Source organism: Lissotriton vulgaris, chromosome 11, assembly GCF_964263255.1.
Source record: "Lissotriton vulgaris chromosome 11, aLisVul1.2, whole genome shotgun sequence".
Lineage (NCBI taxonomy): Eukaryota > Metazoa > Chordata > Amphibia > Caudata > Salamandridae > Lissotriton > Lissotriton vulgaris.
The window spans coordinates 93,764,704-93,791,938 of NC_141699.1; the positions used below are offsets into that span (position 1 = coordinate 93,764,704).

General features: G+C 44.8%; 1 protein-coding gene across 1 annotated transcript in view; it reads right to left on the bottom strand.

The window, feature by feature from the left end:
• Positions 1 to 27,235, bottom strand: part of LOC147679024 (solute carrier family 2, facilitated glucose transporter member 9-like) — an 803,060-nt gene that overhangs the window by 173,484 nt on the left and 602,341 nt on the right. The window contains exons 11-12 of the mRNA XM_086942759.1: positions 21,931 to 22,032; positions 11,958 to 12,033 (exon numbers count right to left, since the gene is read on the bottom strand). Coding sequence (XP_086798885.1) covers positions 11,958 to 12,033; positions 21,931 to 22,032 — 178 coding nt within the window. The remainder of the gene's footprint in view (positions 1 to 11,957; positions 12,034 to 21,930; positions 22,033 to 27,235) is intronic.

The following is a 27,235-nucleotide window of genomic DNA, read 5'->3' on the forward strand; positions in this document are numbered from 1 at the left end:
TGCAGTGAAAGGGAAAATATTACGACTTTTTGAGTCAATGCGCTGCCGCTTTCGACGTGTTCTCTTTCGGCCTCTGTCATTCTATGACTGGGCGCCTCCTTCAGCCGCTTGACCGCCGACAACAACCTGAAATATAAGAAAAGAAAATTAGGAAGCCCGAGCGCGGGGCATGACCAGTGTGGGGGAGCGTCCAGGTGGCAAGGGGCCACCTGAGCGCTCCCCCCACCTTTATTCCCGGGATCGCTGGGAGGGGGCGGCATGCCCCCTTCCCCGCCCCTCCGACCCGGAAGACTACACAAAGCCTTCCGGGTCAGGGGTCGGGCACCAGCCAGCCGGTGGTGCGGCGCACACCCCCTGTGTCATCATTGGATGCCAGGATGTCACACCCCCACCACCGGGAGGCAAGGGGAGAGGGGATCGCCGCACCGCCATGCGGGTGGGGGGGCCGAGGGCCCGCCCTTTTCAGACACTTCAGATGTCAAGCATTCTGACACGTCATCACTTGGAGCAGGCTTGCAAATGAGAAGGTCATGAAACAGAGAGAATACTCCGGACACCCACAGACAGGAGCACCTGAGCAGCACAACACTCCGCTCCCACCACACAAAGTCCAACGACCTCAAGGGATGCATATGATGTTCGCACACTGGAAAAGCAGGTCAGGCACGATTTTCCAGGATGTTTGCGGGAAAAAGGGACACCAGGACTGACGTCCCACTGATGTCTCAAGAAAGGAGAATATCCCTGTTTGTTAGCCCGAAACAGGGAAACCGTCAGCTGTCACTACTCAGCTGACCCGATTTTTGCCCCACCATCAAAAGAAACTAGATATGCCAGCTGTCACACCACAGCTGACTCCAGAGCAGGTGTGCACCGGAACCAAACAAGACTGCTGCACACGTGGATGGAGACGTCCAATGGTCAGACCACCTCATCGCCAATTTTGTGGGAAACACAATGTTTAGTGACCGTTCATCTCCACAGCAACCAGGGAACTGTCACAGCAGCTCCTAGAATTCAAACACTACATTTCAAAGCCCAACAGATGACATCACAGCTAGGCATAAAGATAACAGCTGAACAGATTACTACACTAAGACAATCATAATTATAATATAACCACAAGATAGAACAACAGGGAACAGAACATGGAACACCAAAACAGAATCTGGGCTCAGGGAAAAGCAGGACTACACAGGGCTTAAATACTGAAAACAAGGCTAGAAAAGTTCTACATTCAAACTAGGCAAGACAGAAATATGCAGACAAACAGAAACATGGAACACAAAGCAAGGAGTCTCTGTATAACAGGGCAGATTAGAAAGAATGCAGGAAGTAGATATTGAACTTTGGTTAAAATAGGAACAGAGATGCAGGACAACAAGGGACAGAAACAGATACTACAAATAGCCCAAAAATAACCTGTCATTACAGCAGCAGGAAGACAACCTAGCACAAGGAGACTAAACAGAAGTCAGCTGCAAGCCACTGCACTCTGTGGTCACAGGGCTGAAATAGCAGGAGGCTCAAAGGGTGGAGCACATGTGCACGGAGGAAGTCAGGTACAAGGATTTAACCAGGTGCCGGAAATTGGGGGAAAAAATTAAGCGAAAGCTGACCTGGGTCCTGGATAAGGGAAGATCAAGGAAACCAGAAGATACAAGAAAGAGAATAGGAATACCCGAACGGAGTATGGACGTGATTTAGGAAGGTTCTGCAGACAGAGGAAACTACAAGATTCATAATACATCAGTAACGTGGAATGGAAACCTGGACTAAAAGGTGAAGCAAAACTATTATGTGGAATGTATTGATCTGTTTATTGACCTATACTGATGTAAAGACAGGTTCGTAAAGGGCCCTCGTGTGTGACATCTAGTGGTAGGATAGCAAAATCCAGACAATGACACTCTTGTGCTTTGCTTAAGCTTCTAAGGTGTAATTGATGATCACCGCCATGTTGGTGTAACTTCAGAAGACACACCATCTTGCTGAGAGTCTACACCTTCCAAATGGAGACTTGTTCTTTCCCTCCTTTAAACTTTCCACAACTGTCTGACACTGGATTCTACGACAAAGGGGAAACAGGGTACCTTCTCCTTCACTTCCTGGTGGAACACAGGCAAGAATAGATTGTGAAGTTAACTAGAAAACCAATGTGGTAAGGCTAACTCAAATGTGAGCCTTCCTCAAAATTCCTGCATCAAGCACCTAAAAAAGAGAATGTGTGCTGCACTTGAGCCACCGGTACGATGGAGACATCAAATTACTTCATGGGCACCATCTTAAAAGCTTTGCTTGTGACTACACTTTGCCTTTCAATAATTCTCTCTGATCAAGAAAAATCACAATAACAACATCCAAATGACTGCTCCTTCATTTCTTTCCAGCAAAATTGTAACTCATCTTTGAGCATTGCGTAAACACACATTTTGAACCCAGTATATACTGGGGACAGAAGGGCACTCAGCTCAATCTTAACCACACTTACTCTGTTTTACTTACTGAAAGCCAAACTCAAATAATTATATTATTACCTCCTTGAAGCAAAAGCAATAAGGTGGTTTTAAGAAAACAAAACATATAAAAAAGACATCTTCTTAGAAACAGCACTGAAGATGCTGTAGTTCGGGGCGATCCATATATTTTTTGTTCAGATTCAGTTTTGTTGCTATAAGCCAAAATAGGAAGAAACCAATCAGGTGTTGCCCTGGTAGAGGGCTCACCTGGCAGCCTGTGATGGACTGCTCCCATGAGGAGCAGGTTCAGTTCTGATTGCATAGGGTGCGCCTCTATCAAAAGTGGCATGGCGAGTGAAAATTATGGGCTAGAATGAGGCCCGGGCTATTGTGAATGACTGAGATTATTTTATTCATTCCATCCATCAGCGTGCAGTTACAGTTGAAAGTGTGTTTGGTGTTCCCAGATGTTGGTCCATGCTCCCTGTGCTACAACATTCGAGGTGCATCCCACGAATGAGGCCTAAATAGTAAGAAACCAGTTTGGGGTTGCTTGTGTTCCCTTCCCAAGGGGTCTTGTCAGGGAGTTCCAGAGGGGCTGCCAGTCTGGGGATGGTTGTCTTTTCTTCTGAAGGGATCCTATCTGGGAGTTCGGGATGAACTGCTTGTATGAGGAGTAGGGTCAGTACCGATTTGCATAAGGTGAGCCTCTGTCTAGTATGGCATGGCGGATGCAAAATGATGGACTTGAATGCAGCATGAGCAATTGTCATAGGATGAACAATATTTGAGCATTCAAGAATTCCAAGAATCACCCTATTTGTTGCTGCTTTTAAGCAGTTACATTAAATGAATATGCACATAAGCAGAGCCTTTTGTTTTTACATGAAGTCTGTTCTTCCCTTTTGCTGTTAGAAGAAATTGACAAAGGTATTAAAGGATCTTTGAATTGGGTATTTTTGTTTGACTATTTTGGGATGGATAATTGCTAAGCTATCCTGTTTTAGGTTTAAACATATAATAAATGCTAAAACTCCAACAAAAGAGAAAAAACCATCATCAGTGTAAACATATAAACACTGCTAAACACTTTCACAACCACAAAACAAAATGCCATTCAGAAAAAGGAAGGTGCGAGAGGTGTCTTTTTGATTTCTTCCTGTGGGGGTAAGCACAATGTAATTTTGTCATATAAAGGAGCTGCAAGAAAGACTAGTCTAGTATTATTCTGCTTGAGTTTTGTTGTTGATGAATGCCACTAAATTATTGTTTCTCTTCCTTTGGTTTCTTCCAGTTTTGTGTGTTTGGATTAAAAGTACAGGGATTAGAAGCATGCTGAAGTTTGATCTTATTATTGTATACACCTAGAGAATCTAGGAATTTGAAAATCACATTTGATCTTTTTTAATGCTTTATTCTTTCACTGATTGGTGAAATGACTTACTCATAATACTCTTGACAAATATATACTATCTCATTTACCCTGGACCATAGAATGGATAAATCTCTTTGATACATCAGCTCCACTTTATAACAAGTTAATATTGATAGCATGTCAACAGCCAAATACTGTGGACTTTGAACATTCTGTGTAAGATGTAGTGGCAGATATTTGAGAAAAAAGTGCTGCTGCCATGCACGTGGGATGGTAATGAAAACAAGACACAGAACTTTTAACATGCCAACAAAATTCACAGCTGCAAGGTGTTCCATTATTATGTGGTATGCCTCCAGCTAATACCAGCTCTGTACCCAACTGCATTTTACTGCTGGAGTGTTTGAGCCCAGTTACAACGTTAACAGCAGAATTTCAAGTCCCAGAATACAATGCAGGTTGGAATACCGCATATTATCGGAGCCACTGCGCAAAGGGGCGATTAAATTCATACATAAAAATCTGGTCATCAACCTGATATCCTGCAGCAGGTTAGGGCAAAATGGGAAGCTGAGGTGGAGGACTATGAAGTTGGAGACTGGGAAGAGGCCAAGGGAGCATTTAAGGAGATTTCCATTAAGACTGTGTTCAGACTGGTGCAGCTACACCACTACTTCCGTATGGCCCCCCATGCCAGGGGCAAGTGCCCCACAGGGATATGTGCAAGGAGGAGCGGGGAGGTGGGCACCTTTTTCCACGTGGTGTGGAACTGCCTAGCGCTACAGCCATAGTAGATGGCACTCAAGGAGATCTTGAGAGACACAACAGGTTGCATAATACCTTCTACTGCTAAATACTGTGTGTTAAATATTTAGAGAGCTGATCCCCAACTAGGTATTGCAAATTGTGGTTGTTCATAGGATTGGAAGTGGCAAAACGAAACACAGCCAGAAAATGGGGAGTGGGTCGGACCCGTAAGGTGGATGATTGAAAAAAAGACATGTGCTGATGCATGTTGGCTGAAAACACTCTCTATCACAGAACAGGCTGCCCCAAAGAATGGGAAGAAAATGTGGTCCAGATGGCAGGAATTTAGAGGAATAATGTGTGGGTCCCTGCACTAAGGCCTCATCAATGGGATGGAAAATAAAAAGAGCAGTACATTAAGTTCATTATGTTATCATAAAGTTAATTATCTTATCTCTACGACTGATTGTCTTGGTTGCACTGAACTCCCAGTAGCCACTTTAAGATGTCTTGAATCCTGATGACTGTTATATTTTGTTTCTGTTTCCTTTTTCGAAAACAGAAAACAATGTATTATCTGTTAAAAAGTCATGACTGACTCAAATTGAGACATTTCCCATGGAGACACTTGGCAGCTATGAATGTCAACACAACAGCAGCTCAACCTTAATGTAGTCAATCAAAGGGTGCAAGAAAGCAATAACAAACATGTTAAAATCATTAACCCTGGGCAATAAAATAAGCTCCACTACCAGAGTTTACAGAGATTTGTTAACTACACATTCCTTTAAAAACACGGAATTCAGGCACAAACTCCGTTCCTCCGCATAGCTGAGTCAGCTACTAGACTGCACCCACAAATGCTTTGATAAAACAACTTTGCATGCTAAAAATTATGTAACCAATTCACAATAATGAACTTTGAGATGAAAAATATCAGACAATGAGAGAGGTGATGATTTTGGGGTCCCCCCTAACCTAGGAGGAGGACCAAGCGGAGGACCAATCAGATGCCACAAAGAGCAGATCATGCTGAACATAATAGTGGTGGTCCCATCGTCGTAGGACCCCTCAAGCACAGTTATGGGCAAAAATACAATCCCAACCAAAGTCCCCGCAAAGCATTTTGGGACAAGATTAGCAGTGGGCAGTGAATATTATAGTATCCATTATCAAACCATTCCGCAAGGGGCAGCAGCTCTCACGCTGAGTTGAGAGCTAATACTTAATATTATATATTCTACAAAGAGCTGCAGTTCAACTAGTCATTGCTAGGTGTCCCTCAATTCAAATGCTTTTGCATTTGACTCATGAGGGACACCTAGTAAGGACTAGTGGATATGCAGCTTCATGTAAGGGTTTTAATGCTTTTGCATTTGACTCGTGAGGGTCACCTAGAAACGACTAATTGAACTGCAGCTCTTTGTAGAATTATTTTGATATTGGATACTATAACATCACTGCCCACTGCCAATCTCGACCCATAATGCTTTGCAGGGCCTTTAGTTGCGATTGTATTTTTGCTCAAATCTGTGCTTGTGGTGATCCTAAGAGGATGGGACCACCATCAAATCGTTCAGCAAGGTGTGCTCTTTGTTTTCATGGCATCTGCTTGGTTCTCTCCCTAGGTTAGGGAAGATCCAAAATCATCACCTCTCTCACTGCTTGCTAAATTTTAATTTTTTACTTTTGTGAAATGACTATATACATTTTAGCATTTAAAGACAGAGATACTTGTTATTTTACCAAACGTATATGAGGTATCTGTTTTATTAATTGGGAGTCAGACGGAGCAAAGTTGCGGATTTCACAGAGTTTTTGTTCAACTTCATGGAATTTTGTGTAGTAGTACTCGGCCAACTACTCCCACCCTTAAAAATTATCACGTTTCAGGTGCTTTCGAATTCAGGACTACTCATTAATCTGGAGTAATTCAAAATATTAAGAGTTTCACAAGGTACTCTGCTGTTGGCAGGGTTGACCACCCCTACAATGACATAATATTCAGTAAGGAGTAGTTGAATGACCCTCAAATGAGTCAAAGCATGTGTTTATTAAAGTTTTAATCCTATAATAATCCTGTAAACCGGACACAATCCTGACAGAGTGAGTGAGGGAGGTAATGAGATGTGAGTGTGAGTGATAGAGCAATACACATACCTTCCATGTTTAAAACAGTCTAACAAAAGTACATTCAACATGCTGTGAATGGGAAGACACAAAGGGCCCAATTCACAAAGTTAAGCTCAGACTTGAAGTCCTAGTTTAGACCTAAAGTCGAAGTTTATACCTGGAGTCTAACTTTAGACCTGAAGTATAAGGGCGTGATTCACAAAGGGCCACTGCACTCATGGTGAAGGCCCCACAGTCATGCCTCTGCCACAAGTGCATAGGCCCTTTTTTAATCAGGCCCTTAGTTTAGATCTGAAGTCAAAGTTTAGACCTGAAATCTAAGTTTAGACTTCAGATCTAAAGTTAGACTTCAGGTCTTAAGATAGACTTTAGATCTAAAGTCAGACTTCAGGTCTAAAGTTAGGCTTTAGGTCTAAACTTAGACTTCAGACTAAACTTAGACTTTAGGTCTAAACTCAGACTTCAGGTCTAAAGTTAGACTTTAGGTCTAAACTTAGACTTCAGCTGTAAACCTAGACTTAATATCTAAGTTTACCTTTGTGAATCGAGCCCTATCCACCATTACTTCTCCATTAAATTAAATATGTGCTTTATAACAAGTGTTTTGAAAACACTAGAAAATCACTGCTTGTATTTACTTTGGGGGTAAGACTAGTGAATAATCACAGATAAATATTAATTTCAAAAGTTTGGAAAACAGTGAGAAAAGACCACAGAAACCACAAAAATAAATACTAAAAACAGGACAGCCTAGTTGATGTACATAACTATTATCAACAATCAGAGAGAGAGGGGGATGCTTTTTAACCCCTTGCATGCTGATGACGAACCCCAGCCGTCATGCACTACGGTGCTCGTGTGCTGATGACGGCTGGGGTTCGTCATGGCCCGCCCCTGTTCATTTGTTTACAGCACAGGGGTGGAAACGGGCCAGCAGTGAAGGGGTTAATATTGAAACCATTAATGACAGAGGGAGCCAGGTTAAGGATAGCATAGACAAAGGTCCGTCTGTCTGGAATTGAGTTGAATGTAAATTGTCAGAAGGAATCATCTTGTGTCTTGCCCATTAGAAATATGCAGACCTTGGCTTTTGAGTCAACGTCGCTGTTTGAGTTGGTGAAACTCTCTTATCTATAATGGTAATAGAGTGTCTTTGTAGAATGCATGTCCCGTGAATATATGTTTGCCCCACTGGTTTAAAATAAAGTTGTAGTCTGGCCCAATATGTGCAGTCGAAGCTCCTCACACAATGATTTTCCCCTATCTTTGAAAAAAAACCAGTTTCTGACTGTCTCGTTATAATGTGACCTGGGGTTACGGATAGTGAACATAGGGAGACTGTGATTCCATTTGTATTAACTGTTTAGACATCTTCCATTTCTTGAGCTCCTGTTAAGGAGGTCAGATATTCTTCTATTAGTTACCACAGTAAGACCCCATCTCATACATGTTTGCTCCTTCTGTTTCTTATATTATGAATAAAGTATTTTTTCTTTAGTACCTTAAATAGCTTACACAAAACCAGAGGCCGGTACGGGCCCGGAGGTCCACCACCTCCAATCACACTACCAATCTGAATATGGGTTTTCCATTAATGTAATCTTAATATAATTTAATTGACATTTTAGATACCACAGTCTATTCTAAAGCATGTTGGGTTTTACCCTATGCTTATAATCTTCTACTCTGAGTTCACATTAGATAAAGTCATCAATCACTGTTTATGTAGTATGTCGGTTCTGAATGCCGTAACAGTGCAGTAAAAGTGCTTTCAAACAAGTCATGAAAGTAAAGTTCAGCTGCAATTTTGTTTGAAGATTATAGTTAACCAGTTAGGTTTAGTAGAGTAAAGTTTAGTTTATCATACAAGTATGAAAGGTCATCAATGTTAAACTACTATGGCTTGGAGTTGGGTAGCCTTCAAAGGCACCCGATTGGCCACTATATACTGGTCTACAGGGCACTCCCCCTTTTATCACCTATGACAGCGCCAGGCTTAAATCATTGCGTCCTTTGCATTGTACTATACCACTATCCACTAGTATAGTTGTCACTCCCCGCTCTCCTTTTATGAAATGCTCCCCTGATCTATCCGTTGATGCTAAGCATAACTGCCTCTTTTTTCAGTCAACTACCTCACAGGTACGATTAAAAGCTGGCCTACTAAACTGTTGATCTTTAGTAAAACACTCGCTTGACGTACTCCATACTTTGGAAGAGGATAAATGGGACTTATTGTTTCTCACCGAGACATGGTTAGGAGATAACACAAACCCTGCGTTAAATCTAGCAATCCCTTCGGGCTACAGCATAATATGCGCCAATAGACAAAGCCCACATCCTGGGGGTGGAGTGGCTATCATATACAGAACCGACTGGACTATTTTGTCCTTCTCCTATAACCAAATGGAACGCATCGAAACGCTCCCTTTCTGTATTAAAATTTCGCCCAACTTTACACTCTCTGGCCTCCTGGTTTACCGACCACCCAATTCTAAACCAGCCCATCTTCCAGCTTTTTTAGACTACGTCCTTCAAGCCTCACTGCGATATGCCAAGTTCACCCTTCTTGGGGATTTTAATCTCCATGTTGATAATGCTGAGGACACCGCCTCCCTCAATTTTTTGTCCACTTTAGCAGTTGGCGGACTGAATCAAGTCATTAGTGGTCCTACTCACAAAGCGGGCCACACTCTTGATTTAATCTGTACCAACTTGGAAGGCTTAGATGCCCTTGTTCCTCTCCCTATAGTGTGGTTGGATCACTTGCTTGTTCCTTTCAAATTGCCCTGCCACCGCATAAACTGACATATTTGTCTGGCCAAACAACAGGGTAGAAATTGGAGCAAGATTTCTCCTGACAGCCTAGCTCCTAATCTTCCATCGGTGGACTTTTCAGACACGAATCTAGATCTCGACACAAAACCTACCAATTTTAATGATCGGATAACTTCTGTAATCGATCTCATTGCCCCAGTTAGGCCCATAAAGACCTATCGCTCTGCTCCCCCGGCCCCATGGTATTCGAACGATCTTCGAATTCTCAAATCGGAATGTAAACATCTTGAGAGACGCTGGAGAACCACCTTCTCACCGGATCGTAAAACCCTTTATAAAGCTGCTTTAAAAAACTACAGGAAGAAGATCATTGAACACAAAAGAGTATTTCTAGAAGAAAGAATTAATCGCTCCCAAGGCTCATCTAGGGAAATATTTGAGACAGTTAGATCCTTTACAGATCCCCTGGCACTGAAACGTCCCCCAGTGGTATCACAGATTCTTTGTGATAATCTCTCTGCCTTTTTTGAGAACAAAATAGCTACCATCTATGACTCTTTCCCTAGTTCTACTCCTGTAAATAAAAGTCCCTCTTCCGCCTCCCCTTTCTGCCCCGAGTGCCTGTTTTCTGGTTTTGCAGAGATTACTTTGGAAAAATCTCTTGCGGAACTTCTAAAAACCAAATCGGGACTTTTTCCAGACACTTGGAAACAAGCACGATTGGTCCCTATAATTAAGAAGGCTAGTGCTGATCCGAGTGAGCCCGCTAACTACAGGCCAATCTCTCTACTACCTGCCCCTGCTAAAGTACTCAAAAGACTTCCTCAACAACAACTAGCAGGCTTTCTTGAAGCCTCAGGTGCTTTTCATGACTCTCAGCATGGCTTTAGGCCAGGATATAGTACTGAGTCGGCCCTAATCGAGATGTCAGACGCAGTAAGATGGAGGCTGGATGAGGGATCAAGCGCTTTGTTGGTGCTGCTGGATTTGTCGGCAGGATTCAACACCGTTTCCCCCGCCTCCTCCTTGAACGCCTCCACTCAAAGGGCATTCGGGGCACGGCCTTAGGATGGATCTCTTCTTTCCTATCTAACAGGTCCCAGGCAGTGTTTACCCCCCATTTACCTCAGAAAGCCGCCCGCTTCTGTGGGGAGTCCCTCAGGGCTCCTCGCTGAGCCCTCTTTTGTTTAATGTTTACTTTTCCCCACTTTTTGATATCATCGCACAAACTGGCATAAAGGTCACCTCCTATGCTGATGATATCCAGCTTCTGTTCTCATTTGATACTATCCACCCCTCAACCTTTGACCCCTCAAAAAATTGCCTCCGCACAATCGCCCAATGGATGGACAACAACTTCCTAAGGCTGAATGCAGGGAAAACGGAGGTTCTCTTTTTCCACCAGCCTTCTCCTCTTGACCCTAACCACTTAGTGGCCCCTTGATTTAAGTGCCCCTCCCCTCCCAAAAGACTCTGTGAAGAATCTTGGAGTTAAATGGGACTCCAACCTCACTTTTCATCAGCAAGTTCACACAGTCTCCGCTGCATGTCTAGCCAAGATCAGAATGATAAAAAAGTTCATTCATTTTCTACAAGTAATACCAGGAAGATCGTTGTACAGGCGTTAATTACTTCGTACCTAGACTACGCCAATGGCCTTTACACTGGACTGTCTGTAGGGCTCTGTCACCACCTTCAGACGGTCCAGAATGCGGCGATGCATCTAGTTGCAGGATTTCCCCTACGTGAGCATATTGCTCCCCATCGTCGTGATCTTCACTGGCTACCATTGCACAAACGTGCAGAATTCAAAGCTCTGGTACTAGCTCACAGGGCCATGCAAGGCAAAGGCTCTGCCTATCTGTCCACTTGCCTGATCCCCTATACTAACATCAGGACCTTACGCTCCTCATTTAAAAATCTTCTTACAGTCCCCAGATTTAGGAAAACCCGCTCAGGTGGGAAAACTTTCCCGGTGTTGACTGCGGCCCTCTGGAATAAACTTCCTAATGCTATTCGGTTGATCAAGGATGAACAACCTTTCAGGAGAGCCCTCAAAACTTATCTGTTCTGCTGATCGACCTCCGCCTCAATAACCTCTCTAGGCTGTATGTAGTCACACAGGAGCGCCGGGACACCCCTTTGGGGTAGCTGTGCGCGATATCAAAATACACTAAATAAATAATTAAATAAATAAATAAATAGTACTTAGCTGATCTGTTATTTACCCATTTGCATACATTTTTTAACGATTTTCAATGGAGTTCTCGTGGAAAGAGTTCTTTGGGTGTTCACTGAATTTTCTTTTTGGTGCCCAAATGCAATGACTATATACAGTAGAAACCATTTGGAACTTGAAAATTGGAATTTCCACTAATATTCCTGATCCTTTTAGATATGGTAATAATATTTCCCCCACCATTTCGATATGCTTAAGCACCCTCTTGAATAGCATTTGAACTCACCTGGTCCAATTCCATGGACAAACATGAACATGAAGACCAACACAGCACTGCAAAGGGGCATCCAATGGTACCATTCCTGGAAGAGAAATGTAGATGACTGTTAAGCTACCCACAGGACAGCACCCTCTGGCTTATCAAGTGCACATGACCAGAAACTATACAGGATACATAACCCCTCCCAACCAAAGCATGTCCAACCCATATAAAACATTTGTTCTCCATTGAGCTTTGTTTCCCACCCAATCTAAACTGCTTCTCATAGTTATGTTTTATATCTGTGAAGCTATGTGCTGTATGAGGTGAAAATCAGAGCCCACTGGTGCCATTTAATCAGGATGTCATGTGGCTAGGAGTAGAAAAGTATAGACTGTGTGCTTAGGACCAGCCAAGGTAGATAGAAGAAACAGAGGGCCTTATTATGATGTTGGGAGGAAGTCACTGTTGCAGAACCTGGACCGACCGACCTCTGGTTGGCGGTCCCATCGGCAGCGTTACAACATGACCACTTATCTCATACTTCCATTTCTCTATGGGAGCTTGTGCTGCAGCTGTAAACAGGCCGTATCACAAGCTCTCATAAAGAAATGGGAGAATCGGTTCATCCCTGCACTGCATGGCAGACACCTCAAGGTTCCTGCCACATGGTGCAGGGATCAACAGAGAGCCACATGGATGTCCCCTAGGCCCCCAACCAGAGGCCCCAGAGAAAAGGGGCCCTGTTAGAGCCCCCCAAAGTAGCTTTCCAACAACCTTTCCATGTCAGAAAGCCTGACATAGAAAGCCTGTCGGAAACTGACATCGTAACACCATCCATTGGGCTAACAGTCTGGCCTCTGAGCCTGTCAGAATCCAGCTGGAATGACTGGCTGTTTCACTTTTGAATGCCTGCATTGTAATGCGGCAGTCAAAAGTGAAAACCATGGTGTGTCTCAGAAAGATTCTGACCTGTGGTCGGAGGCTTTCTGAGTCTTATCGTAATGAGGCCCTGAGTATTCACTAGGGAACTTCACGAAAATAGATAAGTAAACATTCTGGGTCCGATTTACACAGGCATCTAAGAGTACTGCTGCATATACTCAGAAATACTTTTGTGAATCAGTCCCTTTGTCCTAATAGAGGACTGACTGATGGTAGTCCAAGATTGAATGTGTAACCAGAAGTTGAGATTATACTTTATTAGTACTCTACATGAAGTTGTGTTTTTATACATAGAACAGCTTTTCTTTTTGATAAGGGAAGCTTGTGGCCTCACTCAATTTTGCAAAAGGGTTGGTTGCTCTCCTTGTATTGATTCTTTCATCATTCATGTTAGCCCATATATTTGACATTGTAACAACATCCATTGGGCTAACAGTCAGGTATACTCAGGAATACTTTTGTGAATCAGTCCCTTTGTCTTAATAGAGGCCATGGAGGACTAACTGATGGTGGACCAAGATTGATTGTGTGACCAGAAGTTGAGATTCTACTTTATTAGTATTCTACATGAAGTGTTTTTATACATAGAACAGCTATTCTTTTTTGATAAGGGAAGCTTGTAGCCTCACTCAATTTTGCAACAGGGTTGGCTGCTCTCCTCGTATTGGTTCTCTTATCATGTCATTACTAAGCCCCCTGACTTGGGAGTCACAAGATGAATGCTGGACAAGTAATTATAGAGCGGCACTCTAAGAGGCCGATTACAAGTTTGACGGTGTGGTGGCAGGACTGCCCCACCACCGCACTGCCAAACTCGTGTGAGAACCACCCACATCATAATTACTTTTTTAGTCATTGATGTGCGATTCGCACGGCGGTGCCTATTTCAATGGGAATGTCAAAAACAGTTCCAGCGTGGCATGGACTGAAAAGTCCATGCCCGGCTGCAACTGCTGTGCATGCACACGGGAGGACTCATGTTGTTCCACCCCTTGTGTGCATCCGCAGAGTGTGAGGCACAAGGGGTCCTCAAGGTCCCCCTTTGTTTCCATTCCGTCAGAGTTTTCATTAAGGGAGCACCATCAAGAAAACCCTGGCAGAGAGGAAACTCCTAATATGCTTGGAGGGACCAAGGTGTTCCTGCCAAGCATATGGATGCCGCTGGACCGCCACACCACCACCAGGGAATGCTGGTTCCCTGTAGGTGTCAGCGGTCCCAGGGTGGCAAGACCACTAGGGTCATAATGTGGCAGTCATAAGACTGCTACTACCCCCACCACGAGTCTGGCAGTCCAAGGTCCACCAGAGTTGTAATTGGGCCCTAAATGTGCCTATGAAGAGGAGACACTACACATGCAAAAGAGGATGGGAGACTGCTTGCAATAAGTCTCACAATTGGCAATTGTTCAGGGTAGCACTCAAACCCATCAGTCTTTTGCTCAACATGCTACCTCAGTCTGGACCCAGCCATATGCAAATCAGTCTGGACCCTGCTCATCATGGGAACAGTCCAGCCTGAACTGCCAAGCCAGGCCTTCCCTGAACTGGAACACAAGCAACCCCGGACCCTTGTGTGCACTAGCACATTTCTGATGTTGGGGCTGCGGTAATGGGAAAATAGAATGCCAACTTTTTGTGATTACTTTTTTCACCTTGTTAGACATGGGGTTATAAGTAGGTACACACACGATCCCCGGCTTCCATGTTTTCCATGGTATATATTTCACCAAAACATCCCTGTTTTGGTTTCTTGCTCTTTTTTACACTTCTCAATAACTTTACTTGGATACTGCCTGGCTCTTAGTTTACTCTTACTAGGGTTTCAGCATACACCTTGCAATATTTAAATGTAAAATGTATATTGATACTTGTATAGCGCACTACTCACCCGCAAGGGTCTCAAGGCGCTTGTACGAATACCACTGTGTAACCCATCCTGGCTTTCCCTGTGAGGCGTACTCTCCTGGACACCCCCAAGGTGGAGGCCAGGCATCCTTAGCGTTGTGGGGGCCATTGTGGAGATTAAGCAAGCTATTGCCTTCAGTTGTGATTTTCACATCAAGATAAAACAATTCTGTGCTTCACACAGTGAAAGTGAATCTGAGGTTATGGTTGAATACATTGAGCCAGTCAATAAAGGATTCGGCTTTGTGTGCGTTTCCCCCTCCCACACCACTAGCACATTTTCAATAAACTTTTTCCATGTCATTATTCTTGATCTTAAAGTATTAGTCTCATTCAGCACAAACTTTGAACTAATGTTGTGTGCATACAGACCCATAATTGCACCATGAAAGAGATCAGGTTGAAGCCCACGGTGCAAGTAAAAGATTCCACTGTCACAAGTCTTATGATGAAGCATGCCTTCAATATTTACTGAAGGGTAAGAGTTTTATAGCAAAAATCACTCATTTGCCGGCACCGCGCAGACGGACTAGACTCGTAGGTGACTTTGTTTTGATTTATATACGGTGAACCTAAACTAACCTGGAATGAGTTGGTATCAAAAACAGCAAACTTCAGGTTAAAAGCAATCTATGAAGAAAGGTAAAGGGAAGCAGGGAACAAAATGCAGTAAAGTAAAATCATAGTTCGCAAGCAGGTCAAAGTTCTGACAGCCAAGAGAACCAACAAAAAGAGCACAACAACAAATTTGAAGGAAAGGTAATATAGTGACCAATCTGTAGCCATAACAAAGGTGCTTCATGGCATCTTCTTTGGGAAGGTGGAAGGTCTGACTGATGTCACTACCAAACTGGAAGTCCTATTCTTTGACCTTCCTGTCAATCAGTCCTGGCTCCTCAACTGCCTTAGGCCAGTCTGTCACAGTCTGATAGGGAACCTAGTGCAGATTCTTTTGCATTTTCTTCCCACAGCAAGCCCCCATGAATACACAACCTGCATATTTGCGACAACAAACCAGTGATTTAGTATGATGCTGTAGGACAAGTTTGACTAAGGGGCAAAGTCAACCTATAGGCTTTAGGTGCATCCCATGAAATAGGGAGCCTACTCATAAAGCCATGGAACTTCTTATGCAGCAAAATCAAAACCTTATAATATACTACTTCCTTCTACAAGCACCCCCCCCCGGCCCTCTCCAGGTGATTTGACAATATCAGAACATGTAACACCATTAGCACAGAGAAAACCACAACAATCATGAAGGGACTCTCTGATGCCCGGCAGACCCATGCTCATACCACGCTTTTGAGAAAGGAGCAATCCGTATCAATGAGGCCCTCACCCCTATCTTCAACATCTCCATCAGTACAGCCACCTATCTAGAACCATGGAAACACGCAGCCATCAACAACATCCTAAAGAAACAATTGGCTGACCCTGCCAATGTTACCTATTACCAAGAAATACTCCTCCTTCCCTGCGCAGCCAAAGTCCTAAAAGATTACATCAAAAAGCGCCTTTCCAACCACCTCACCAAACACCAGCTTTTTGACACCACACACTGAGCAAAAAACACCCTTATATCAGCGACGTAGAACATTCGAATGATCCTCAATAAGGGGAACTGCAGCCCTAATCATTCTAGACTTATCAGCAGCGTCAATACTGTCTCTCCACTGGTACTAATCCAACAGTTTGACTCTGCAAGCAACTAAGTAGTCACCCTTGAATGATTCTGCTCCTTCATCACCTGAAGAACAAAACTGTCAATGTGCCCCCCTACGCCTCTGAAGCACGAGATCTTATTTGTGGAATGCCGCTTGGTCTCTTCCCTTAGTCAAGCACGTGTTAACATTTACATTATTCCGTTTACCAATATCAGAGGAGGCTACAAGAAAAACATCTTTAATTATGCCCAAGACAAACAACTGACACTGTCCATCTCGAACAAAACACCCAACACCAGGAAAAAGTTCACACCATTCATAATAGAAATGGCCACCTGGATTAAATCCTATTGCCTCAAAATGAACTCAAACATATCTGAGGTGCAAATCTTTGAGAAGAGCACCTTGCCAAGAGACTCTACTTGGCGGTGCACAGACCTTGGACCCACCACAAACCCCTGCTTGCAAGTGAGAAACCTCAGAATCATCAAAGACAACAAACTAGATATGACCGCCCAAGTCAACGCTGTGGACTTGGCCTGCTTCAACACACTAAGAATGCTGAAAAATGTTCAAGTGGCCACCAGAGAAAACCAGGAAAACAATCACCCAAGCTCTCATTGCCAGCAAACTAGACTATGAAAACAACCTGTAAACAGGGATTGCCAACCAGCTCACAAGAAGACTGCAGACCATCCAAAAAGCAACAGCCAGTCTTGTCCTCAACCCCCCATATCGCACCCATATAAAACCATACCTTAGGGAACTCCAGTGGCTCCTGATACCCAACCCCCCTTTTTTAAACTCCTCACCCACACCTTCCAAGCTCTCTACAATACTGTCCCTGCCTACCTGAATAGCAGCATATACTTTCACCAATCTTCCAGACACCTCTGCTCTGCAGTCTACCACAAGCTCACATCCCCCGCTTTCAAAGGAGATCAGGGAGCCATGCCTTCTTTTATCTTCTCACTAAAGCCTGGAACAACGCCTCACAATACATCAGTGCCTCTTCCTCTCTTCTTGACTTTTTTAAGAAGCTGAAGACCTAAGTTTTCAGGTAAGTTCCCAGGGCTGGCTTCACATATCTGCAACAGAACACCTGATCAAGCTCACAGGTGATTAGCATGCTATAAAAACACCAATAGCATAACCTAACGCATTCCAAACTATCCAGGACATTGATACTGCATGTACTGTCCTATTCAGCACATCAATATTACATTCCATCAGATGCAGAGAAAATAAAAAGCTGATAGGTTTAATGGTTGAAGTAATCTCAGCCATGGGTAATAGCTATGGGACTCTAGCCCATAGCTTTTTTTGGGTGAACGTTTACACTATGCTCACTGTGCCACAAAACTAATGCCCTACCTTAGTAATGAGGCATAAGTAGCCCTAGAACAGTTGAAAAATTATAGTTATAGCACTCCCTCCTTTAGTCACATTTTGTTCCATTCGAATATAACCTTTGATATAGGTAAATATCACGACAACGCTAGCACAATTATATGATTAATAGATGAATATGACGCGTCCAGGTAACAAATAGGTTCTCAGGGATTCTCCACAAAAGATGAAAATCGATCTCCTTTATTTGTATTCAGCAAATTCCCAGCCGTTGATCAAAGCCAACACATGTTTCGTCTGTACAAAAATAAGTATTCAGACTTTTTCAAGGCAATCAAAAAGTCAAATCAGGATTCCATGTTGCACACAGAGTGTTATATATCTGGTATACATGTACAGAAAGCAAAATATTGTGATTGATTGTGAGTTGTGGAGGAGATCATTTGACTCTAAATAGTTGGAGAGTTGTTCTTGGACGAGATTTTCTAAAATCTTTGCTGGTTTGGGGAGAAGAGATATTGGGCGATAATTACTATACACTGCGGGTCCGCCTCTGACACCTATTTCAAAGGTTCTGTTCGAATGGAACTAAATGTGACTAAAGACGGGAGTGCTATAACTATAATTTTTCAATTGTTTATGTGCATGTTTTGTGACTTGCCAGCAGCACCGTTGGGTAGTTGATGCCACTAGTTATTTTAGCAACCCATTTTTCATATTGTTATAATGACATTTACGCTATTGCCGAAGTGTGGCTCAATGGTTAGAGTGGCAGACCCTGATGCAATAGTCTGGCCGGGACCAGGGTTCAATTCCCGCCTCGGCGGCTCGCGGGTTCAATTTCCTCAGACCTGATAATTCTTGCCTCGGTGCCTATTCTGATCATGAGCCCCACTCTACACCTCTGGGCAATAGCTTGCTTAATCTCTACAACGGCCCCAACAACGCTGAATATGCCTGACTTCACCTTGGGGGTGCCCAGGAGTGGGCTCCTCACAGGGAAAGGCCAGGAAGGGTTCCTCTGCATAATTCGTACAAGCACTGAGATGCCTCCGGGTAGTCGCGCGCTATATAAGTGCGTAATTATCAATTAATATTATTAACCATTAAACTTGTTTTGTGTCTTGAGGTGCAACTTATCTCTTTTGGGATTGCTACCACCCATTGTATGTATCTTTAGCCCTAGACCAGTGTTGGATTGCTGGTATTCTCACCTTAAGGGGACCTAGCCTGTCAGTTCAAGTTGAACTGTTCCTTTTGGATTTATGATCTGCATTTCCCTGGTCAGGGGCTAGATTGGCATGGAGGGGAAAAAATGATGGACTAAGATGCATCCCATGCAATTGCAAGTGGCTAATATTAATTCAAAAATTACTTCTATTGCTCTGCTGTTTGTAGCATTATTAATCCTATCTTGGACATCAATGATTCTTGCTTCATCCAATTTAAGACATAAATAACCTATCCACCATCCTAACAGGGATCGTATTGGCCCCTGTACCATGTTCTTCAGGTCATCAGGTTCTTGAGGAACGACCTCTGACCCTGCTCGCAGGCAGGCCGCTCCAAACGCCACCACACGGTTGCCAGCTGCTTCGTGCCTGATACTTGTGTTGTTCCCTTCATCCTAACTGTTTCACTGTTATTTTTTCGTTCTCAGGTTTCCTCCGACGGTGCCCACCGGCTGCTGCCTGCCTTTTCCTGCTGTTCACACTCCTCCCACTGCTGCGTCCCTGCAGCCCCGCCCCCCCTGCTTTACCATTGGTCACCCCGCTCCCGCCTCCCAGCTGCTCCTCCCTCTACCCCTCTTATGGAGGCCGCGCAGCCAAAGTCAAGCCCGTGTGCATCCGTCCGTGCCTGGACCATGCCCAGTGCCAGAACCACTGGACCCCGCGAACGCCACAACACCAGACTCCGCTACGATGCCAGCCCCCTCTACGCACTCAACGCCGGCCGAAACCACACCTGCTTCCAGGCTGCCCCAAAAGGGACCCACGGACCTTTCTCCTGCCACACCTGCAGCTTCACCTGCGACAGAGCCACTAAACCTCCAAGGACTGGACCCAATTACCTCTGCTGCATACTCCTTAACACCCGCTCAACACGCAAACACAACGTCGAGCTCTGGGACCTGCTCGACACCTCTGCCTCAGACGTGGCCTTCCTGACTGAGTCCTGGTGAAACGGCTCTTCGGCGCCCGACATCGCCATAACCATCCCGTACGGCTACAAGATCACCAGCAGGGATCGCGCCAATGGAATCAGAGGAGAAATAGCCGTCGTCCACAAGTTTACCCTCAAGGTCGCCACCCACACAGATGACACCCTCAACACCGCCCAACACCTGCACTTCCGGATCCACACCGACCCCAACACCACCCTCAGAGGAACACTTATCTACAGACCCCTGGACCCCAAGCTCAGTTCAGCGACTCCATTGCCGACCTCGCCAGCACCCACGCACTTGTCTCCATGGACTACATCCTCCACGGGGACCTGAACTTCCACCTCGAGAACAACAACGATTCCAACTCCGCCACCCTGATCGACAACCTCGCCAACCTCGGCCTCAGACAACTCGTAACCACACCCAACCACGCCACCGGCCACAAGCTGGACCCCGTCTTCTCCACAGGCACCCACTTCGCCTTCGATTACACCACCAAACTCCACTGAACCGACCACCGCTGCATCCATTTCACCTTCAACCACGCACCACGCACCCAACAGCTAACTCGCTTCTGCTGGAGCAAAGTCAACAAAGACCAGCTGATCACCACCCTCACCCAGAACCCACCCACCGACCCCACCAACCCAGACACCGCAGCCCGCAACCTCAGACAGTGGATTGACGACTGCACTAACACCCTCGCCCCGCTCAAGAAACTCTCCAACAGCCACACCAGCAAGAGAGCCACCTAGTTCACCGACGAGCTTCAGACCTCCATGCATGCCAGAAACTGGAGAAGATATGGCTCCACGGACGCACACCTGGCAACCACGCAGCCCACAAGGACGCCACCCGCAGACATCACCACCTCATCAGGTTAGCCATGAGATCCTCCTTCAAAGACCGCCTGGATAACAACGCACACGACAGCAAAGAGCTTTTTAGCATTGTAAAGGAACTCTCCAACCCCAGCGCCAACGCCAACGACATACCGCCCTCACAAGAACTGTGCGACTCACTAGCCATCTTCTCCCACCGCAAGATCGCTGACATCCATGACAGCTTCAACAGCACGACTGCCCTGACTACCCCAGACTCCACCTCCCCTGTGAACACCACCAGCGCCAACCGCCTGACCTCCTGGTCCAACATCAACGACGACGAGACCCGCCTACCCACCTACGGCAGACCCAATACCTACTCGCCTTCAGAAGACTCCTCAAGACCTGGCTCTTCGAGCAGTAGTGGTACCCCCCTCCCCTCAGCGCCTTGAGACCCTCACGGGTAAGTAGCGCCCTTTACAAGTACTCTGATTGATTGATTAATTAATAACACCTTCAACATGATATTCAGGGCCTTAATAATGCACACCCATCCTATCAAGCACTGTAAAGTCTCTGATACATCCTAGACCTAACATCAAACCTCATATTTCACCCACAAATGGCACAAACAGCACATCAATCATCCTATCTAGAGAATAGATAATAAATCCACCAGCCTATCAAAGACACCAAAAACCCATGTTCAGTTCTGTCCAGGACTTCATTAACACATTTCATTCTATTTAGGACTTTATCAACCCATCCCATAAGTGGCAAAAATAACCCACATCAATATCAGTATGATTCATCTGATTTGGTAGATCAAAAGTACAGTGATACTTCTAACAGAATATAAATCGCCAGGACCTCTGGTGTCTCCTAACTATGTGATCACTAATAACGAGTAGTTGAAGCATGGACCTCACATTGTCAACTACTATGCTCTTTTGAAAACAGAACTTCAGTGAGTTCGGATGTACGTTTACTGGAAAGCGTGGTAGCAGTATCTCGCATAATATTTCAATAGTGTTACCCGTAGCCCAGTCTTTCTTTGAAATCCGCACCAGTAGCCCAGATTATTACCTTAAACCCCATATCTCAATATACATTGGGTGATGTGAAAGTTAGACTTTTCATACCTTCATGGACAGGGCCACTGTAAGGAGTGTCAGTGCAATAACCATGAGACCATAACCAGTCAGCAGAAGAGATTTCATTCCACACCTTTTAATTAACCAGCCCTGGTGAAAGAGAAAACATGATAGAAATTGGTATTGATGAAAGGTGGAAAATATAAACATAAGGAAGTATGAATTATTTTTTTAATGTTCATGCTGTTCTCTTAAATTCCTCAATTGCAATACAGTCCTATAATAGCTTTCTAAATACATGCAGCAGGAAAGGTACACAGAAAATTACCATTTTAGCTGCATATGGTGTGTCTAACCATAGTAGTTCCTTTATCAAATCATTGCTTTTTTTAAATGAGGTCTATGGGCTATTTTTAGCCGTGGTGGACCTTCCCTCGGTTCCACCATGTCAGCAGTGGGATGTTCACCATATCTACAGATTCTTGCCTGCCTGGTGAGGACATACTTGTCAATATTTCAGAGCAGGCCAGTGGGAGATTTTTTTAAAAATAGTCAGGACAATGTATTTTGCCCATTGACTTTATTGAATCATAGGCTATCTGCCTAAGATGAGTTAGTTGGTGTGTATAGTGAGAGACAATGAACATTTAATTTTTAGCAGTTTAACAACATAGTGTAAACAAAAGCAAAGCACCAAACACTGCTTTTGTTTGTGTTATAAAAAACTGTCACAAATAACATGTTACGGCATGTCACATGTTCTAATTGCCCCGTCCAAGAATTATAGACTAAGAGCCTTATTAGGACTACAGTTTTTGCAGTTTTACAAAACTTCGAGTAGGGTTTCTGCATACCGGACTTTTCTTGAAATCGGTAGTCTCCCTTCTGAATTGGGATGGTTGGCATACATGTGAGGATGTCTCTGTAAATTGAGCACGCGTAACAAACACAAAAAGATGATGGACAGAGAGCTGAAACTTTTCACAATCTCACCCCCAGTCACAGATCTAGATTGAATCCATCATTGTTCTCTAGCTCACTTCGCCACCCCATTTCAGACCCAGCCCATTTGTAAATTGAGTCACAGCTACAGCTCCTTTAATAGGAGTGAACTTTGCCAAGCTGGTCAAACTGGTGCCATGTTTAAGGTGCTTATTCAGCCAACAGAAATGTTTTTCTTGAAAACAAAGAAATCCTGGATAACTTTCAATCTGGATTCCACAGCAACCACAGCACGGAGACTACCCTCTTCCTCTCCGCCACTGATGACATCCGTGCCCTCCTTGACCAAGGCCAAATGGTAGCCCTCATCTTCTTTGACCTATCAGCAGCCTTCAATACCCTCTCCCACTGCACACTAGCCACCAGACTTCATGACGCCAGCATCCAAGGTAAGGCCCTAGATTGGTTATTATCATTCCTCTCAGGCATAACCCAGAGAATAAGACTCCCGCCCTTCCTCTCAGAACTAACAGAGATCAGATGCAGAGTATTCCAAGGATCCTCCCTCAGCCACCCCCTCTTCAACTTCTATTTGCCCCCCTCATAACCATTGTCAGAAAGCACAGGCTCAACATCGTCTTCTACGCCGAAGACACCCAGCTCATCCTCTCCCTCACCAAGAAACCCAACATCACCAGGCACAATTTCCATGAAGGGATGAAAGCTGTTGCAACCTGAATGAGGAACATCTGCCTGAAACTCAAATTGGAAAAAACAGAAGTCCTCATCCTTGGCTCCACCCTTTCCGCATCTAGTGTCCCACTGCCCTTGGAAACCCAACCACCCCAACGGACCATACAGGGGTCCTCAGCATCATACTGGACTCATCACTCACCATTAATGGCCGATCATCACAGTCTCCTCTGCATGCGTCAATACCCTCTGCATACTACGCAATACATTCAAGTGAACCCCCCTTACTCCAGGAAAACCGTCACTCATGCACTCATTACCACCAGACTGTACTACAGCAACAGCCGCTACGCTGTAATCAACACAAAAATCCTATGTAAACTCCAGAATGCCCAAATTGTAGAAGCCAGACTAATCCTCAATATCCCTTGACACAACCACATCACCCAACACCTCCACGAACTCCACTGGCTCCCGGTCAAAAGAAGAATAACTTTCAAACTCCTCACACACGCCTACAAGGCCCTCCACAACACTGGACCCCAATACCTCAACAACCCCCTCTCTTTCCATGCCCCCAAGAGAACCCTCCGCTCAGCCAACCTCTCCTTGGCCACCGTCCCACGCTTCCACAGGACCAGAGCTGGTGGAAGGTCCTTCTCCTATCTTGCAGCCAAGACCTGGAAGAAACTCCCCCTTCACCTCCGGTGAAGCCCGACACTGCACCAATTCAGGAAGGATCTGAAGACCTGGCTCTTCAAATGATTCTAACGGAGCTGCTCACACCCACCCCCAGTGCCTTGAGACCCCAATGGGTTAATCGTGCACTTTACAAAACCCTGACATTTACAGGCTATAGGGTTTATCAGGAGCTAATTTGTAATCAAGCAAAGTATAGAGTAATTGGAACTGCAAAATGTTCATGTTCTTAATTCAAAACCACTTTGAACCCATTGCCACCCTTGAAGATCTGAATTGATGCCAGTGTAATGCTATCGTCGACCCAGGGTAAGAGGGCGCAGAGCAAGTATACCAAGGGGGGCCACACTACGGAACCCTGATGGGAAATATTGAGAATCCCCGTGCCCCTGGAGAGTTGGCTCATCATAACACGATGGGCCAGGAGGTTTGAAGGAATTCTTTAAGGACTTAAGTAAGGGGCTAACCAAGAGAAATCATACAGTCTTCAATGCAAACAGACAATGAGAAATTAAAGCTTTTCTCTTGGAGTCTGGCAGGCATCAAGACCAAGCTCAATTTTAAGGATTTGGGGAAATTAATAGATGGTTTTGATGTTTGTCTCTTCTAAGAGACTTGGGCCACACCCAAACTTCAGAGTGGGATTCTCAAACTTTAGTATAGAAGCCTCCATTTCATTAATGGGACGACCTTGTTGTTTGGGGTAGCACCAAACTTCAATGTTCCCTAAAAAAGTGACTGTAAATTTCAGGGAACTATTGGTTGTTAAATTTGAAAGTGCCAGGCAAAAAAAAAACATGTAATTAACATATATAATAGATTCCCCACACAGCAGCAGGGGTCTCTGACTGTAATAGCATTGGATGATCTCCTTGAAAGGTTACAGGGCTATGACTTCCTATTGATTGCTGCATATCAAATTGCAGTGTATGAACCCTCAGACTTGCTGGTAAACGTTACTGGTGAGGGGGCAAGGAAAGGGAAATTCCGGGGTTCTGCCATGCTAGCCCAGCTAGAAACACGAAAGCTGACTTCCAAATTGCTTTAATTACACTCAAGCACTGTTTACAAGCTTGTAATGGGTGTTCTACGTCAGACAAGAACGTAAAACACATTTAAGAGGGTTAATTACCGTTCCAGAATTCGTTGGATTTTATTGGAATTACTATCTTGGCAATTCCTGAGTGGCATGAAGATAATTGAAAGAGAAGACAGTGATCATAATGCCCTGGCTTTAGAACTGGATCATATGAGTATTTTCTCTGAAATGGCTCGCCAACGTTAAGTAAGCGTGCATTCGCAAAAAAAATCACTCGCTAGACCTCCTCCTGGCGAGATTTCTGAAATCGGGTGGTTGTGGCAGGTTGCGTTAGGTGAGAAATCTGCCGCTCGCATTGAGGATGCTGCAGCTCGAGTAGAACATCTGCTTAGGTGGCAGAATGAAGCAGCGCCCGCTTGTGCTGCGCGTAATCCTGCTTCCACTGATTTTACAGTGCAAGACACATTACCGGTGCTTAAAATCAGTGCGAGCAATGCTACTTTCCAAATTCCACCACTTGTTGAACTCCGTGGAGCGCAGCAGAGTTTTGGCATCACTTTGTGGAGTTCCCGTGGAGCAGAACTCCACCCGGGCTAAATTTTTATCTAGGAAACCACCCCGAAATGAGTCAAATGGAGAGAGTTCCAGCGTGAAAATAAATGTTGTAATTTTAAGAATTGGCTTGGTAGTTTGGTCTGTCCTGTTCCCATGATGCACTGGGCCAGGGTCAGACTAATTTGCATATAGCCAAATTCAGAGCTGGGATGGTGCAGTGAGCTAAAAAACGGTGATGGATCAAGCCCTGATCTTTGGACTGGGTAAGAGTGGTCTGCTTAATTCAGACACTCTGTTCATCACCACCCCCTTTTCTGAATCATTTTTGTCCACCATAAGCGTGGAAGGGTATACTCAGATGTGAGTCCCTAGCTCACTGCACCATCAGGATTCAAGCAAGCCGGGCCGAAGACGGCTGAAATGCCAGAAACCGGTCCCCGGTAGCTTGTTTCCTTCCCACTATAAGAATTGGCTTGGCAGTTTGGTCTGTCCTGTTCCCATGATGCACTGGGCCAGGGTCAGACTAATTTGCATATAGCCAAGTTCTGAGCTGGGATGGTGCAGTGAGCTAAAAAACGGTGATGGATCAAGCCCTGATCTTTGGACTGGGTAAGAGTGGTCTGCTTAATTCAAACACTCTGTTCATCACCACCCCCTTTTCTGAATCATTTTTGTCCACCATAAGCGTGGAAGGGTATACTCAGATGTGAGTCCCTAGCTCACTGCACCATCAGGATTCTAGCAAGCCGGGCCGAAGACGGCTGAAATGCCAGAAACCGGTCCCCGGTAGCTTGTTTCCTTCCCAGTATAAGAATTGGCTTGGTCGTTTGGTCTGTCCTGTTCCCATGATGCACTGGGCCAGGGTCAGACTAATTTGCATATAGCCAAGTTCTGAGCTGGGATGGTGCAGTGAGCTAAAAAACGGTGATGGATCAAGCCCTGATCGTTGGACTGGGTAAGAGTGGTCTGCTTAATTCAGACACTCTGTTCATCACCACCCCCTTTTCTGAATCATTTTTGTCCACCATAAGCGTGGAAGGGTATACTCAGATGTGAGTCCCTAGCTCACTGCACCATCAGGATTCAAGCAAGCCGGGCCGAAGACGGCTGAAATGCCAGAAACCGGTCCCCGGTAGCTTGTTTCCTTCCCAGTATAAGAATTGGCTTGGTTGTTTGGTCTGTCCTGTTCCCATGATGCACTGGGCCAGGGTCAGACTAATTTGCATATAGCCAAGTTCTGAGCTGGGATGGTGCAGTGAGCTAAAAAACGGTGATGGATCAAGCCCTGATCTTTGGACTGGGTAAGAGTGGTCTGCTTAATTCAGACACTCTGTTCATCACCACCCACTTTTCTGAATCATTTTTGTCCACCATAAGCGTGGAAGGGTATACTCAGATGTGAGTCCCTAGCTCACTGCACCATCA